The sequence below is a fragment of the Benincasa hispida genome, chromosome 4 (genome assembly GCF_027475165.1).
Source record: "Benincasa hispida cultivar pf3 chromosome 4, pf3_genome.v1.1, whole genome shotgun sequence".
NCBI classification, from domain to species: domain Eukaryota; kingdom Viridiplantae; phylum Streptophyta; class Magnoliopsida; order Cucurbitales; family Cucurbitaceae; genus Benincasa; species Benincasa hispida.
In genome coordinates this window covers 3,452,956-3,471,059 of record NC_143481.1, presented here as the reverse complement: position 1 = coordinate 3,471,059, position 18,104 = coordinate 3,452,956, and the positions used below count along the sequence as shown (strand labels likewise).

General features: G+C 33.7%; 1 protein-coding gene across 1 annotated transcript; it reads right to left on the bottom strand.

Moving 5' to 3' along the window:
- Positions 1 to 12,542: 12,542 nt before the first annotated feature.
- On the bottom strand, positions 12,543 to 16,962 carry LOC120075653 (tubulin beta-1 chain-like). The gene is made up of 3 exons (XM_039029242.2): positions 16,371 to 16,962; positions 14,442 to 14,711; positions 12,543 to 13,481 (listed from the first exon to the last, which is right to left on the bottom strand). The coding sequence occupies exons 1-3, from the start codon at positions 16,768 to 16,770 to the stop codon at positions 12,805 to 12,807; spliced, it is 1,347 nt and encodes a 448-aa protein (XP_038885170.1). The 5' UTR covers positions 16,771 to 16,962; the 3' UTR covers positions 12,543 to 12,804.
- Positions 16,963 to 18,104: the final 1,142 nt, after the last annotated feature.

The following is an 18,104-nucleotide window of genomic DNA, read 5'->3' as shown; positions in this document are numbered from 1 at the left end:
AATCAACCGAAAACCCATCAGGGCCAGGAGCCTTCCCAGACTTCATCGAGAATAAAGTCTTCTTAATCTCATCATAATTCACTAGGTGACCAAGTGCCTCCACCCCCTCCTCGGACCAGCTGAATTGAACAATATCCCCAATTTGGGCAGTAAGATTCCTATATCCCACTGGCTGAGACCCTAAACAACCCTGAAAGAATTATACTGCCACCCCTGTCACCTTGTCATGCACCATCTGGCGAGTCCCCCCCAGCATCCACAACCGTAAATAAACCACTGCAGCTGCAACGAGAACGAACACAACGATGAAAGAAAGATATGTTCATATCACCTAACTCCAGCTACCTTACCCTGGCCTTCTGTCGGAGCGACGCCTCCTCCAATCTCGCCACTGACCAGAACACCTCAGTGGCTCGAGCTGCCTCTGCACACACCAACTCTAAAGCAGGATCCCTTTCTACCTTCGCCTGAGCAACCTCCATAACCTATATAACCGCCCTCACCTCATCAGCTAACACAGAGATACGCCTCCCAAACGAAGCACGTAAAACTCTCTTCACTGCCTTCAAATTTCACACAAAGCTAACCATAGGAGACACATCCTCAGACCTTCTTCACACTGACCTAATAGTATCAATAAAACCCTCAGCCTCCACCTAATGAGAAAAAAAAATAAAAAAAAAATAAAAAGTGGGAGGCGGCCTACTCCTCGTCTTCTATGTAGAATCTAGAAGAGGGCTATGATCAGATTGCCCCTACTGACCAACCCTAACCTCCGAATACGGAAAAGCTATATTCCACGCCTCATTAGACAAGCATCGATCCAATCGATGCAAGATACCATTCCCCTGAATTTTACTAGTCCAAGTAAACCAGTTACCTGTCACACCCAACTCAACCAGATCCGCCTCCAGTAATGTCCCATCAAACTTCTCCATCTCCCTCAAGCTAAGGCAACCACCCAAATCCTCCAAACTACTATGAATAGCATTAAAATCCCCCAAAACAACTCCAGGAAGCTACCACGATACACACACATTAATCAGCTGAGACCATAAGTTCCTCCTCTGGCTCACGTGATTAGATCGTGTAATCTTTATACTAATAAAGATAATTGAATTTAAGTTATTATTCTGGCTTCAAAACTGTTAAATTATTTTTTATTCTATCTTTGAAGGTTTATCTTTTATTTATTTTGAAACTATGTTTAAAGAAACGCAACTAAAAAATAAATGCTTCGTTTGGTAACCATTTCGTTTTTTTTGTTTTTTTGTTGTAAAAAATTAAACAATTTTCTTACCTTTTCTTATCACGTTTTGCATCTTCAAAAAACAAAAACAAGTTTTCGAAAAATATTTTTTTTAGGCCTCGTTTGGTAATCATTTCATTTTTTTAAAATTAAGCCTATTTTCTCATTACTTCTTATAATTTGCATATTTCTTTAAGTACAATGTTGAATTCTTAGTCAAATTCCAAAACAAAAACGTATTTTTAAAAGCTACTTTTTTTTAGTTTTTAAGTTTTAACTTGTTTTTGAACGATTGGTAAAAAAGTAATAACAAATGAAGAAATTTGGAGGTGGAGGCCGTGACTATAGGCTTAATTGTCAACAAAAAAAAAAAAAAACTAAATAGTTACCAAACGGGGTCTAATTTTCAAAATTTGCTTGATTTTCTTAGAACATGGATAAAAAGTAGATAAGAAAACCAGAAATTTAGAGATGGAATGAGTATTTGTAAACATAATTTTAAAAAATTTAAACAAAAAATCAAATGATTACTAAACATAACCTAATAATCTAAAAAAACTATCATGATTATGAGATTATCTAAAAATTAAATGAATACAATACACTAAAAGGCACAAACATATATACAGTTACATGATTCGAATACGTTAGAACAGTGGCAGAGCCAAGAATTTTATATAGGGGGCACTATATGTACAAGCCTAACAAAAGAATACTTATAAATGATTGACCTATAAATGATTGTACAAAAAATATTCATAACTTCATAAATTAACTAATTTAATACATTAAATTGCCTTCTACGAGTTTTCATGTATTGAAATCGACCTATGATAACTTCAGTATCTAATTTATCAAATAAATCAATTTCAATATGGGCTATAAGACGAATTCATCCATTGATCTCCCGCTCAATTACATTATCAAGTCCTCACAATATGCATAGCAAAAAATGTTCTCTCTAAAGTAGTTCTGACAACAGGTAAAATCAACGCCAAGGTGAGTAATCTGTAAACTAATGAATAGATCTTGTCTTTATTCGTCATGACCACTTTTACTGCAAGATCACATATGATCTTTAGCTCAACAAACTCAATATTTTGAATGCATATCAATAATATAATTTTGAAGTCAATCTTCAAGCATAGAGAGTTCAATAGCTGAAAAGCCTCTTGAGTAAAATTGAGCAAGTTGACTAAGCTTTTTTCTATCAATAGAAACAAATGAATTACTCAGATTTAAACATGTCAAACAGAGAAGCAATTCAGTATTTGGCCCAATAAAATGATTATTCAACTCTTGAATTGCATATCAGTGATGGCATAGAAAACTGCAACATGATATGATGTAAATTTGTAATTGGTTGAGATTTTCTCCTTTTTCGTCATCGAATTAGGAATAGGTCATCCATTTTAAGGACTTCAATATCATTGTTGAACGAGAAATGTTGGACCAATCACAAACTACCACATCATTCACTAAATTGATGAAATTTCAAATCATCAAATTTGAGACCAAATAGGAGGTGACATATATTCCAAATTGAAGTTGAAGACAAATTTCGATGACCATACGTGATATTATTATGATCATTGAATCATATAAAATTAATTTGATCCAATTTGATATTATTATTTGGGTTAAAAGTCCAATTGAGCCCAAAAATAGGCTTAATTTGACTCAAATGTCCTAAAAAATAGGTTTAATTTGACTCAAATGTCAAATCCAATTAGTTTGGCCCAGGGGCCAGGTCCATGACCAACCAAGCCTTAAGCCCATGAAATTCACCTGAGAACTCTATAAATAGAGAGGTTTTCTTCATTTGTGGGGGTCAGAAATTCTACACTTAGAAGTCTCTCAATAACCAAAAAACTCCCTAAATTCTAAAGCGGCCCACACCCGAAGACTCCTGAATCTGACCACACCTGAAGACTGAAGTCCTTCGAAGATACAAGCATTCTTCCAAGACTTAAACTCCAAAAACATCATGAACATCACGTGTTTCGCTTCCTCAAACCAAGCACACACATTCGGCTAAGAGAGAAACAGAGGATCAAGTACTAGAGATCGAACCACATCGCATCAAATCTCCAACTCAAGTTCAACTTCACGAAACAAGTTTCTCTAGAAGCCTCATGCGAGCACTAATCATCATCCAAGAGATCAACAAGCCCAAAGACAGATAGTTTAAGAAGATCAACAAGCCCAAAAGTCGATCGTCTAAGAAGATCAACAAGTCCAAAGGTCGATCATCCAAGAAGATCAACAAGCCCAAAGACCGATCATCCAAGAGAATCAACAAGCCCAAGACCGATCATCTAAGAAGATCAAACAAGTCCAAAGGTCGATCATCCAAGAAGATCAACAAGCTTAAAGATTAAAGTTTATTTCGAAAGCTTCAAAGAATTATTATATTAGAGGTTGTATCTGATACACTAAAAGTAATACAAATACAAAAATTCAAATTCCACGAATTAAGTTTCTCCGGAAACCTCATGCGAACAATCATGACAATGACGGAAATAAGAAATCATACTTGAAAAAAAAATCCCAATCAGTTGCTCTTGTTTTCTGTCGTCTTTCTTTACAAATTTTGACTAAATTCATTGCATTCACAATACCTTGATCTTTTTTTGTAATGCTTGGGACAAGCCATTTGTGATTCCCAACATAATTTTCATAAAATGTATATGAAAACAAGTTAAAAGATAGGATCGAACTTATTAGAATGTTTGCTTCATATTTTTGTTTTGAATTTGATCCACCTTGCATAGTGGTCTCAAGTACATCATCTATTAAAAAGAACATTATAATAAGACCCGTTGTAGTATATCCAAACGAGTGACAACAGATAATCCTCTAATTTGAACACTAAAATTAATTTTAAAAATCTATACGAATAATGTGAATGTAAAAATAACATGAAAACAAACCAAAATATATAGAGTATAACGTGAATATAAAAATTATGTACAAAAAATAAACGATACTTTTTTAATAGAATGTTTTTTAGAGTTGAGATTGAAAAGTGAATTTTGAAAAGAAAAAGAAATTTTTGAAACTGCCTCCGATGCCGATAAAAAAAAAATGTTTGATTATTTATTTATTAAAAAAAGGCACATTATATTGTAATACATTTTTTGACCTACTTTTCTTTATTAGAATTTGTATGAGTTGGGTTTTAAAAACTCATTAAAGATGAAAAAATCTAGGTAAAAGTCATATAAAATGTTTGTAAGTTGTAGGACTCAAACCCAAATGTCTTTCGAAACAAGCAGAACCCCACACCAACAAGCCAATGCCTATTTCAATATTTACAATTTATATTACAAATACAAAAAACGAATAAATTGAGCAGAGACACGTGCCCTCTGGCCCGTACATGGCCTTGCGCTAGGATATGATGATGATACACTAATTTCTAAGAAACTAAGATGCTGATATATTGAAGATACGTTAATTATATATTTTTTTTATGATAATAAACAATTTATTATTATAAAAATCATTTTGAGTTAGATTAAAGTATATTTAAGAAGAGATGGTAAGAAAAAAAATTCAGTAGTGTGGAGTGGTGGTTGAGCAACTAGAGCACACAACAAGGAGGCAATAGAATATGAAAATTAAATAATGAAGTTGAGGATGAAGAAGGAGAAAAGAAGAATGAAGATTTAATTAACATTAGGGTTTTTTCTTTTACCATTTTCTATTTTGTTTTGGATGGCTAAATTTAAGTGGACTTTTAAATAAAATAGTTTGTGCATTGGGTTTTTTAAGTGCTCGGGCTTAAATATGAAAAAAGAAATGACCCAATGTAGTATCTAGAAGGGGATATTCATATCTATTTTTTTTAAAAAAAATTATTATTACGTTGCGATCGGATCCTACTCGTAGTTGGATATCCGCATGACACACATAGGGGCAAGCCAAAATGAATTGATGGAGGCAGATAGAAAGTTTGACTTCAATGAAAAATGCCTCAACACATTCATGATCTTGAAGAACACATTAACGACCGCGCCTGTGTTGATCGCACCAGATTGGACACTACCCTTTGAATTAATGTGCGACGCGAGTTGCGATGGGAGCAGTGCTGGAGCAGAAGAGAAAAAATAATACTACATTCCATAGCATATGCGAGTAAGACTTTGAATCTTGCTCAAACCAACTACACCACCACAGAAAAAGAATTGCTTGTGGTAATATTTGTGTTGGAGAAATTCAGAGCATATTTGCTGGGAACAAAAGTACTCATCCACACTGACCACTCGGCGATAAAATATTTGATGACAAAGAAGGATACGAAGCCGAGGTTGATTAGATGGGTTCTCCTCCTTCAGGAATTCGATATGGAAATAATTGATCGCAAAGGGACGAAGAACCAAGTTGCGGATCATTTATCCATATTAGAAAATCCAAAACTTAACCGCAATCAGTCAGAAATGAGCACAACGTTCCCAGATGAGCAGCTATTTCAGATTGAAGAATTGTCATGGTTCATAGACGTGGTAAATTATCTGGTTTGTGAGCAATTACCCGAAGATTATACCGACCACCAAAAGAGGCAACTTAGGCATGAATGCATATCATATTTTCCGGATGAGCCAAATCTGTATAAGAGGGGGTCAGATCAGATTCTGCAACTGTGTGTACCGGATGCTGCTCACCAACGCATATTATCACAATGTCATGATTCACCATATGGCAGGCTCTTTGGAGGCTAGGGCACAACAGTGAAAGTATTACAAAGTGGGTATTATTGGCCAACACTATTCAAGGATGCAAGAGACTATGCGATGAAGTGTGACGGGTGCCAACGCACAGGTAATATTTCATGGAAGCATGCGATGCCCATGAACATCATTTTAGAACTAGAATTGTTCGACGTCTGGGGCATTGATTTCATGGGACCATTCCCACCATCGAATGGTCACAAGTATATTCTGTTAGCTATCGACTATGTTTCCAAGTGAGTAAAAGCGGTAGCATGCACTGCAAGCGATGCAGCGGTAGTCTCCAAATTCCTGAAGAAAAATATTTTCACTAGTTTTGGCACTTCACGTGCCATAATAAGTGATGAAAGTTCCTACTTTGTCAATTACATAGTCAACAACTTGCTGGTCAAATATAATATCCTCCACAAAGTGGTCACCGCATACCATCCACAGATGAATGGTCAGGCTGAAGTGTCCAACCGGGAAATTAAGCTGATATTGGAGAAGGTGGTAAAGCCTTCGCGAAAAGACTGGGCAACCAAGCTGGACGATGCGCTGTGGGCATACAGAACCACCTATAAGATACCTATAGGCATGTCTCCGTATGCGTTGATGTTTGGTAAAGAATGTCATTTATCACTTGAGCTGAAGTACAAAGCGTTGTGGGCGGTGAAGAAGCTTAACTTCGACTTAAAGCAGCAGAGGAAGCAAGAAAACTCCGAGCTTGGTGAGTGGAGAACGCAAGCTTATGAAAATGTCAAAATTTACAAAGAACGAGCAAAACATTTGCATGACAACCGGCTATGCGGGAAAATTCTCCACGTCGGACAAAATGTCTTACTTTTCAATTCGCGGCCACGGTTCTTTCCCGACAAATTAAAGTCTGGACCCTTTATAATTAAAGAAATATTCCCGCACGGTGTGGTGAGCTGATTAATGAGGAAGGGACCCGTACATTCAAGGTTAACGGGCAAAGAGTCAAGGCATATTGTGGGGGTAATTTTCATCGAGAAAAGACCTTTGTAGACCTGAAAAATCCGGAATGAAGGAAAATCGAGTGACCCCTGCGCTTGCATGCGACAGAAAATTATCTAGGGCGCAAGTCTTTTGGAATATCCTTTTCTTACTTATGATTCATGAACTCTCTCTACTCTGATGCTATTTCAATTATCGTTTATCTGTCTTCATCTTTATATATATATAAAAAAGGTTTTGTTAACTTTGTTTTATTATTATTTGACCCTCTCAATATTTTTTTTCTTGCAACGATCGAGGTGAACGATTGTGGAGGCGCTACATGAATACGCAACTACTTTATTTCGTCACCACAATCAAAAGAAAGCATATCGCGGCAAAGCAGGATGTGCCCACAAATAATACGGATGACAGCGCAAATTTTGGGGTTGTATCTTTCCTTGACTTTATTCCAAATTTTGCACTATCGCATCACATTTTAATTTTGAAAATTTTATCACCGCATTCTCTTTGGTTGGCGCAATCATTTAACATTGATTAATTTAGTAAGTCACCGCATGATTTCTCTTTGCCAATTATGATTTCAATGATGAAACGCATGCCTCTATTTTTTTTCACATATGTTAAAGTCAACTTAATTTTAGGACAGTTACCTCATGAAATATTTCTAAAAGTTAGTGGTCTGATAACTTTCTTTCAAACTGACTTTTTACAAAACTTCCTAAGAGCATCGCATGACTTCTTTCAATCTTTTAGCAATGAGGACATTGTCGCATTTTAAATTTGGGGGTGCGGTATTCATTTTTCGATCTTGCTATTTTTAGCCTTACAAAAAAAATTATTATTATTACGTTGCGATCAGATCCTATTCGTAGTTGGATGTCCGCATGACACATGTGGGGCAAGCCAAAACGAAGGTAGGAATTGTGATCAACGCATAAATAAAATGATCGCAACTCCGCTGCCAAATGGGTATGAGTTTAGACTGAGAAAGAGCGTCTTGCTCGTAGTTGGATATCCGCATGACACACGTGAGGGCAAACCAAAACGAAGGCTAGGCACTTGGATCAGCGCAAGGTTATAGAAAAAAAAATGTCTAAAATATGCAAGGATAAAAAAAATCATTTGAAAATACCCTAGTGAATTTTTTTTTTAATGGAATAAATCATGCGATGCCCTATAATCTAGTGAAGTCTTTTTGAAAATTAAACTTGCGGTCCCTAAATTTTAGAAATATTTTAAGAAGAGACCTGGATAAGAATTAAAGAAAATTTGGTGTATAGGATTTGAATAAGGCATCCTTGAGAAATCTAGGAAAGAGAAGGCGGTCAACTTTCTAAAGGAAATCTTTAGCTTATACTTGAGGACAAGCATTGTTTAAATTTGGGGGTGTGATAACGGGCAGAAATGCACGTTATTACAGTGTAAAGTTATAAAATAATGCAGGATTGCGATGATAAAAATATACAAGATTGCGTCCAAAACCATTACGTTCACAACATGGCAATCGTATGTGTCCATCGCATTAAAATAGCTAACTTATGAATTTTTGTGCAAAAAATGCGTTGACGTAAGGCGGAAATGCGATAAAAAAAAATTGACGTCTGAGTGCATTAAAAGATTGCATTGACACAAGGCTATGCGATCATTTGCGCTCGCGAATATATGCTCAAGAAGGTTGCCACATAGAGCCGGCACATCATGGTGGGCGCATCTGGGTGAAAAGCATAAAAATCATGATGGGATAGAAAGGTGATGACGGTGGATACCGAATTAAGTTGACAAGCCGTTAATGACCTACTGTAGCAAGTGCACTCAACTTTTTGATGAAAAATATTCAGCACATCAGACTGAGAATTAATGTCATCCCATCAATGCAATCATAAAAGAGAAGAAGCCTTTCACCCCGAAACTCTATAAATACTAAAGGCCACCTTCAGTGAAGGAGTTCGCTCAGTTAGATAATTTTCCCCTTAGATAGAAGTAGCTTTGTTCATAGTTTTCTTTTACTTAGAAGGCGAAAGCGAGCAAAGGGAGATTATACCGAGAGATCGTTCTGGTGAACTTGGAAGATTGTCGGGAGCGTCGAGATCAGAGAGAGGGTCAACTCTTGTGGAAGCAAGAACATCTTTTGAGCAGAATAGAGATAACAGTGTAAAAGCCTTGGGAAGCAAGGAATTGCTTCCAGGCTCTCTAACCTTATTTCCATTGTCATTTTGTACTCTTTGTACACTCTCTGCACATTACGCATGAGTAGCTAAATCTGTCGAATGGGTTTAGAAGCACTTAGCTAGCATAACCTGGGATGTTCATTCTATACGATTATCTTGTATTATGTATGCGTCATTCGTCCATTAGAGATACTCGGGAGGGTAGTCTAAGGATAGAATCTAGGTTGAAAAGTCAAGTTAGAATCTAGGCTCGAGAGAGTCAAATTAGAAATGCATAATCAAGAGATAGAAGCTTAGGAATAATTTCTGTTTGCTATTAACGCATCACATGCACCCTAAAGATAGGTTATGATTGTATGCAGTCACCTTGTCCTTGTGTGCATCTTGCATCATCGCATAGGCAAGAAGTAGAGACTTAGGAATAAGCTCTATAGACATTTTCACATTCGTCGCATGCATCCTAAAATTAGGAGTCATCGCATTCGCATTAGAAAATGAGTTGCGGTCGCATGAGTGTAGCATGATCGCATAGCTTGAATGCATTCTCGGGAAATTCTAGCTAAAGACCTTCTCAACCCATTCCTCCGCATACTCAGTGTATCTGTCGCATAATTACTCTTTTCTCAAATCCGCCGCATACTTTTTATAAACAACAAACCAACCAACTCTTGATTTATTGTTACCACAAAGTGATCTAAAAATTACTACCGCATATTGTTTTCCTTAGTCCTTGAGTTGGACCCTAGTCTTACCAGGAAACTCAGTAGGGTTTATACTTGGGTCCTGCTGAGAAAATTTGTTTGCATAACGCATTTTCCATCAACGCAATCCTTACCATTATTTCATCGCATAAAATAACGCATCAATTGGGTTTTTTAAGTGCTCGGGCTTAAATTTAAAAAAAAATAACCCAACGTAGTATTTAGAATGGGATATTCATATCTATTTTTTTAAAAAAAAAAAATTATTTCAAATCAATATCTACTATGTATCTAGACGTATCTGTATCATATATATGTATGTGAGACTAATTCGCGGTATAATTAAGAATATCTATGCTTCCTAAATAGGACACAATCTCATAATGTTAGTCCATCTTGGCTCGGGAAAATAGTTGTGCCAAACTTAATGGTCGAGTGCCATTTTTAGCTAGTAAAGGGAAAGACTCAATATGTGTACAAAAGAAATTGAAAATTAGTCTTGTGCTCACCAACAAGAGCGTAGCTCAATTGGCATAGTGTTCATTTCTCGTACCTGTCCAAAAAAACTCCATTTCGACTCTTTGCTGGATATACATAACCAATTAGTTTTTTGAAATTTGCAATGAACGGTAAATCTAAAATATATAATTAAGAGCGTGTATTCAACAAATGAAAAATTGTAGATATGACAAAATGAGGAAAAAGTGTTTTTCAAAAAAAAAAACATTTTTATGATTTTTAAAACACTTAAATAACTAGTCATTTTCAATCGTTTATTAAGAGTATATCAAATACATCAAGAGTATATGAAGTGTATCAAGTGTCTATCAATAATGTATCAAGTGCGTATCAACAGTGTATCAACTGTATTAAATGCATACTAGTAGTGTATCAAATGTATACTAGTGTATATTAATACTCTACCTCAACTCTCCGCCTTGATATATATATACCAATTAGTTTTTTTTCCTAATACTCATTCTAATTTTTCTATATTTAAATGCATTTCTACGCTATAAATGTTTGAATATTTAAAATTTTCTTACTTTTAAGACTTTATATGTTGTAATATTTAAGTTGAATGCAAGATGACGATGTTGTTTTAATATTTAAATTTTAATTTTAAAAATATACATTTACACGTAAAATAGTATTATTTTTATTTGAAAATTTTATAGTGTTTTATTAGAATAAAAATATATTGGAATTATCATTTAATATAGAAAATTCTAAAAAATTTATATCGTCAAGAACAAGTTTAAAAATTTGCTAAACAATTATATATATAGAAAAAAATTTCAGAAATGAAGACTAAAATAGGGAACAGAGATGGGAACGAGGAAGCCTTAAATACTTATCACGTTATAAATAAATAAATAAAAAAGGGTCCATTTTGGTGATGAGTTCAATATCTTGATTTTCTGTCTAAGTGATTAAACCTGCTCGACGCTTTAGGGTGTTCGTGGATTGAGTTAAAAGTACTTTTAAACCTAACTCAATTGTTTCGATGGCAAATTTTTTCAACCAAAATAATTTTTATTAAATAATGAATCCAACTCAACCTAATCCTGAAACATTTAGGTTGAGTTTGTTCGGGTTAATCGGATCTTTATTTAAAACTTGTTTTAAAAATAAGTAAAATTTCAATATGTAAAATTTTGTTTTAATTATTTTCATATATTGAATTAAGATTATAATCTCGATTTCAATTTATATTATATTTTTTTTTGAAAAGTGTTAAAAGATTATTTTCTAAGAATTGTTGGAGAATAAATTAACAAAAGAAAATCGTGAAATAAAATAAAATAAATATAAACATATGCAAAAATAATTATACAATAAGTAAAAAGAACATACTTATTAAAATTAATGATAAGTTCGAGTTTGTTTGAGTAATTTAAGTAAACCTATCAACCATCCTAATCATGTTGATAACCCAACCCAAATCACACGAATTGGGTTGGGTTGACCGACTTATTCAGATCATCCAGTTGATGGTAATCAATATATATATTACATCATACATTTCACAAAGGGCAATAAGTTCCATGCTCTTAAATATTTTTCTTTTTAAAAAATAAATTTTCACGCAACAATTTTTAATTAGATGTTGCAAGTGTTGCATTATAGATGGATGTTTAGGTTGCACTCAAATTTTTTAATTTTACAAATTTTCATAGTAACTTTGATTTTTTTTTTTTTCAAAAATTAAAACCAAAACATGTTTTAAATTCTAAAATAAAATTAAAGAAAGACACATATTTGATCGTATCTTTTCTTGGAAAATTTTCACAGATAAAAGAAATGTGAAACTATTCACAGAAATAGCAAAAAAAAAAATACTAATGAAATTCTATCGGTTTCTATCACTAATAGATTTCTATCAACATCTATCAATCTCTATAAAAGAAGATTAAAATTTTAGTATTTTGTGTATATAGTTTTCCTTATTTTTCTATTTTTGAAAATTCCTTTTTTTCTTTCATTATAAAATTTGCACTATTATTTAGGTACAATCTAAAATACACCTATTTTTATTGGTCTTATTCTCATCACACACAAATAAATAAATAAATAAATAAATATATATATATATATAAAATAAAAAATGAGAAGAATTTAACATACGACAAATTATTGGATCGAAATAAGTAAGTTATGCTAGAGATGCAATTAATAACTTTAAAAAAATAATAATAATCATAAGGATATTTGGGACTACCCATTCAAATTCACAGTAAAAATATAGACTGCACATTGACATTATTTTATTTAATAGAAAGAACAAACAACTACTAATAATACCCAACAAAGAAGAAAGAAAAAGGGAAAAACAAGCAAGAAATCCAAGGAAATAAAGCAAGGAATTCAAGTTGAGAATCAAAATAGAAAATGAAATAACAATCAAATCACGCTGCATATTTTGTAGAAAAATCTGAGAAATCAAACCAAGAAATAATTCATGAAAGCACTGGCAGAGAGAGTGAACGAATTTACTGATCGACATACTCATCTTCACGATCCTCAAAATCAGCATCATCATCAACGGTGGCATCTTGATATTGTTGATACTCAGCCACCAAATCATTCATATTACTTTCTGCTTCTGTAAACTCCATTTCGTCCATTCCTTCACCTGTGTACCAATGCAGAAAAGCTTTGCGCCTAAACATGGCTGTGAATTGCTCACTCACTCTTCTGAACATCTCTTGAATGGAGGTCGAGTTTCCGACGAATGTGGAAGCCATTTTCAAGCCCTTTGGAGGAATGTCACAAACACTTGATTTCACGTTGTTGGGGATCCATTCCACGAAGTAGGATGAGTTTTTGTTTTGTACATTGATCATCTGTTCGTCTACTTCTTTGGTGCTCATTCTTCCTCTGAACATGGCGGAGGCGGTCAGGTAACGGCCGTGACGAGGGTCGGCAGCACACATCATGTTCTTGGCATCCCACATTTGTTGGGTTAGTTCTGGGACGGTGAGGGAGATGTATTGCTGGGAGCCACGGGAGGTCAGAGGTGCGAATCCAACCATAAAGAAGTGAAGACGGGGAAATGGAATTAGATTCACTGCCAATTTTCTCAAGTCTGAGTTTAATTGACCTGGGAATCTTAAGCAACATGTTACTCCACTCATGGTTGCAGAGATCAAATGGTTCAGGTCACCAACTGTACATGTCGAAGAGATAGTGAGTTAAATGTTGCTTCTCAAAACAAAATCCCCAAAAGTGAAAAGTTAAGCACTTTTCCAATTTTTCATAAAATAGCGTAAACTTGACTGCATAATCCTCTTCAACATTCCAATAGCACGTTTGAGAATGATGTTGAAATTGTTAAAATCATCGGTCATTATTAAGTTTACTCGAAAAAATCTTGACTAGATTTTTGTTATAAAACATGCTATTGGAATGTTTAAGGAATTTTATTAAGATGGATGATTTTACAGATCCCTAAAACAAATCATTAAATGAACGTTTGGAGCAATGAGTTAGTTATTATAGTACTAGTTTATTACAGTTGGGTTATGACATATGAATGTAAAATAGTAAAAACTGTAGTAAATAGTAAATATTATAAATAGTTTTTACGGTAATAAGAGGTGGTGGTTATTATATTTTGATGAAAATCTTTGTCCCAAACATCCCCTAAATTAATCATTCAAAATCAACTTTAAAAAGTGGAAAATTAAACATTGAATTGATTATGAGTATTAAATGCATGTTAGGAATGATTTTGAAAGGTTCACTTTTGTCATCATATTCAAAATCACTCCTTAACATGTCTTTAATTACTCAAAGTTAATTTCATATTTTAATTTCACATTTTTAAATACAATTCTAATATCATAAAAAATTAATTTTGAAGAATGATTAAAAACATGTTTAAAAGTTATTTTGAAAATGACAAAAGTGATTGTAACTGTTTTACAATTTACTCCCAAACATGTTTGAAGGTGTGTTTTGAAATGATATTAAATACAACAAAAGTGATGTTAATCATTTTAAAATCAAATAAAACCAAGTATTTTGAGAGGAAATAGTGATATAAATATTTAATTTAAGAAATATTTGTTAATCCCGATATAAATTAGCATAAAAATGAGAGAGATAGAGAGAAAGAGGGGTGTACAGCTAGGAGTGCTGAGCTTTAAGGTCCTGAAGCAAATGTCATAAAGAGCTTCATTATCAAGAACCATGCATTCATCTGCATTCTCAACCAGTTGGTGAACTGAAAGAGTGGCATTATATGGTTCCACAACCGTGTCTGAGACCTTGGGAGAAGGGAAAACCGAGAATGTGAGCATCATCCTGTCCGGATATTCCTCTCTAATCTTCGATATCAAAAGGGTTCCCATACCAGAACCAGTGCCTCCTCCAAGGGAGTGACAAACCTGAAAACCTGCCCCACAAACAAGGGACAAGAGAAGTTGACCAATTTAAAAGTTTGGAAAAAGGTTGCTTTCCTTCAATAGTCAATAGACTATTTTAAAAACCCCCACTTGGGTTAAGCTACGAACAGAGAGAAATGGAAAAAGAAATACAGTGCTCAATCAATCATTTACAGAAAAGTAACACTTGGATGGATAAGTTTACCTCGTGATATCACTTCACAAATTTCAATAAAACAGAAGGCAAACATAAATGGGTTAACCTTTTCTTTAATTCTTAGATATTCCCCAAAATGGATTCATCTACATAAACATTAGGAAGTCACAAGTGAATTATCAAATTTTCTCTAGTGAGTAATATATACACTATTACAGCAGATCAGATCTTAATCCATAAAAGTCATCTTTAAACTTTACTGCAAGTTATGCTCTCATAAGAATTTACCTTTGAGTGGTCACTATTCATGAACCGCTCTAGTCATTTTGCTAAGAAAAGGTAGTGTCGGTACGGTAGCTAGAGAATACGACAATAATCTAGTTGTACAATCTCAATCATGCAGGTGGGAAAAAAAATTTAAAAATATATAGAAAGAAGATTTTTTTTACCATAAAAGTTGGCTTCCTTTTATTTTAAGTTGAAATAGGTGGAATAAAATATATCCAGTGGATTGAATGCATGAGACAAATGTGGGATCCACTCACCACTTAGCATTGTCCCCCTTCACAAATCAGACATCATAAAATCCAGTAAAAAAAAAATCAGAATCATAAAAGAACAGTAATTCAAGAACAGTTTGATTATTTAACACAAGCAATTATGTGTGTTGTTGATTAATGTTAAAAGCCAGTTGTAAATTGTAATACCAATACTGGCAGAGGATCTCTCTCTCTCTCTCTTAATAAATATATATATACACTTTTAGGTATGGACAAAAATTGACACTCTGTCTCACCAATTAGAGTGCAGATGCAGGAAATGGCGAGAAGATTTAGCAGTTAGCAAATCAAGATCAGGATTCTGCTGACGATCACTATACATAATTCCCTAAACTTAAATTTTCGATTGTGTAAAAGAAGAAAAGAAAATCATCATGGTTTTCAAGGTAGAGCAAATAAACTTGTCGGAAATTTAGATAACATTCAATAAGCAAGTTTAATGTGTAAACGGTCATGGATCTGAGAAAGCTTATACCAACCATCACTTTCCCTTCATATTTACTAATAATAGTTGTAAGGAAATCAGAACAGTTATTGCTCAAACTTATCGTCTCCCATCCCTTACATCAATGGAGATATTTTGCTCTTTTTTGTTTCCTCAACTGCAACGGCGATTTCAACTTTGAAGCAAATTTTCGATAAGAGATCCGAAAAGTTCTAGATGCGTTGGATAAACCAGAGAATAGTGAAATGAGAAATGTTGAGGAAATTTAACGAACACGAAGCATTATTTTCTATGCCTAAAATACGATTCGAGAATAATTCATTCGAAAGGAACAGATTCTTTCAATTCACGGAAACAGTATAATGAGAATGCAAGTACTAATAGGTTCAATCGAAACAAACGAATTGAATCAATTGATAAAGCGGTATAATCACGATGTAAAAAATACGATTCAGAAAGCATGATAGTGAGAATGTACAATCGAAGAAGAGAGTAGAGAACGTAATACCTTGCAAGCAATCACAATTCTCAGCCTCCTTACGAACGACATCAAGAACAGAATCGATCAACTCAGCTCCTTCGGTGTAATGACCTTTGGCCCAATTATTTCCGGCACCGGACTGACCAAAAACGAAATTATCAGGGCGAAAGATCTGACCGTAGGGACCGGATCTGATACTATCCATGGTACCGGGCTCAAGATCCATGAGAACGGCCCTGGGAACGTATCTACCGCCAGAAGCCTCATTGTAATAGACATTGATCCTCTCCAATTGAAGATCGGAGGAAGGATCGCCGTTGTATTTACCGGTGGCGTCGATACCGTGCTCATCGCAGATGACTTCCCAGAACTTGGATCCGATTTGGTTGCCACATTGGCCACCTTGAACATGAAGAATCTCTCTCATGGTGTCTTGTAAAGAAATGGAAGAGAGGAAGGCTTCTTATTGTTGTTCTTCGTGTTATTGATGAAAATGGATCGACGCGAAGAAGATGAAGGTGAGTGTGGCCAATTATAAGACAGAGAAACCCCGAAATTTGAGGGCTAAGATGGTAATAACGAATGGCGGGATACTTTCAATGGACGTGGACCCATCGTTTCTTTAACTCACCGTCTGATCTTTATTTCACGGTCCTGATTTCCCTCTTTCCCCATTTTTTTTGGGAGGGAAACAAAATAAACTTTTGTTTTTGCAATTCTAACCATTTCTTTCTTTAAAATAATATTACATAATTATTAAATTTTCATGCACAAATCAATATTTTCACATTTTCTTGTGAATTCGATTACTTGAATAAGACATTTCTATATTTCGTAAGAAAATTCATGAAATATTCAAAATAAACAACAAAATTTCTTTAAAGAAAATAACACAAAATGTCATTAATCGGAATATTTTAATATATTTAAAAAACATAAAATATTTATTTACTAATTTAAATAATTTATTTGAATTTTTTGTTTTTATAAATTTTTTTATAAGAATATTCATCTACCATTTTGTCAATATTTTATAAGGTAGAAGTATCTTCATTTTTAACAACTCAATTATGTTTATTTTTTACGACTAGATCTTTTGATCTATGAGATTAATAAATACATAAGTACATGTGATTAAGGGTCTTCGTAAAATTTTTAAAACATTAAAATTGATCGAGTACAACTAAAATTATATTTTTACATAAGTGGTGATACATTTTGTTTTCTGAATGGAGGCTTTCATATTTTCATTTTGTTATTATATAAAAGCCAAATTTTGATTTGATTATTTAATATTTGTTAGTTTTGATGTGCACACCTAATAGTGACTATTTTAGCTAAATAACTATAAAATTTAAATTTCATTAAATTGACCATAAAACCTTCAACCCAAATAAGGAGTTAATTTAACACCTCATCCAAGCTAAGAGTAATTTTCCATGCATCAATCAATTAATTTATAAAGCACACAAAATTCAAGAAGAATTTTGAATTATACTCCAAAATTCCCAATATGAAAATATTGGACCTTTGCAATAAATTAAGGGAAGCAAGAGTAAAATGATATAATTAAACTCAATTATAAATGTTGAACCCAAATAAAAAATAAAAAAGATGAACAGAAAGAATCAATAAAATAAATTAAAATTCAAAGTCAGTTCTATAATTGCGTGGTATTTGTTTTCTTAAACACATTTTAAGTACTATCAAATTTTTCCAACTTAATTCTTGATCATGCTCGACACTTAAACAATTAGACTT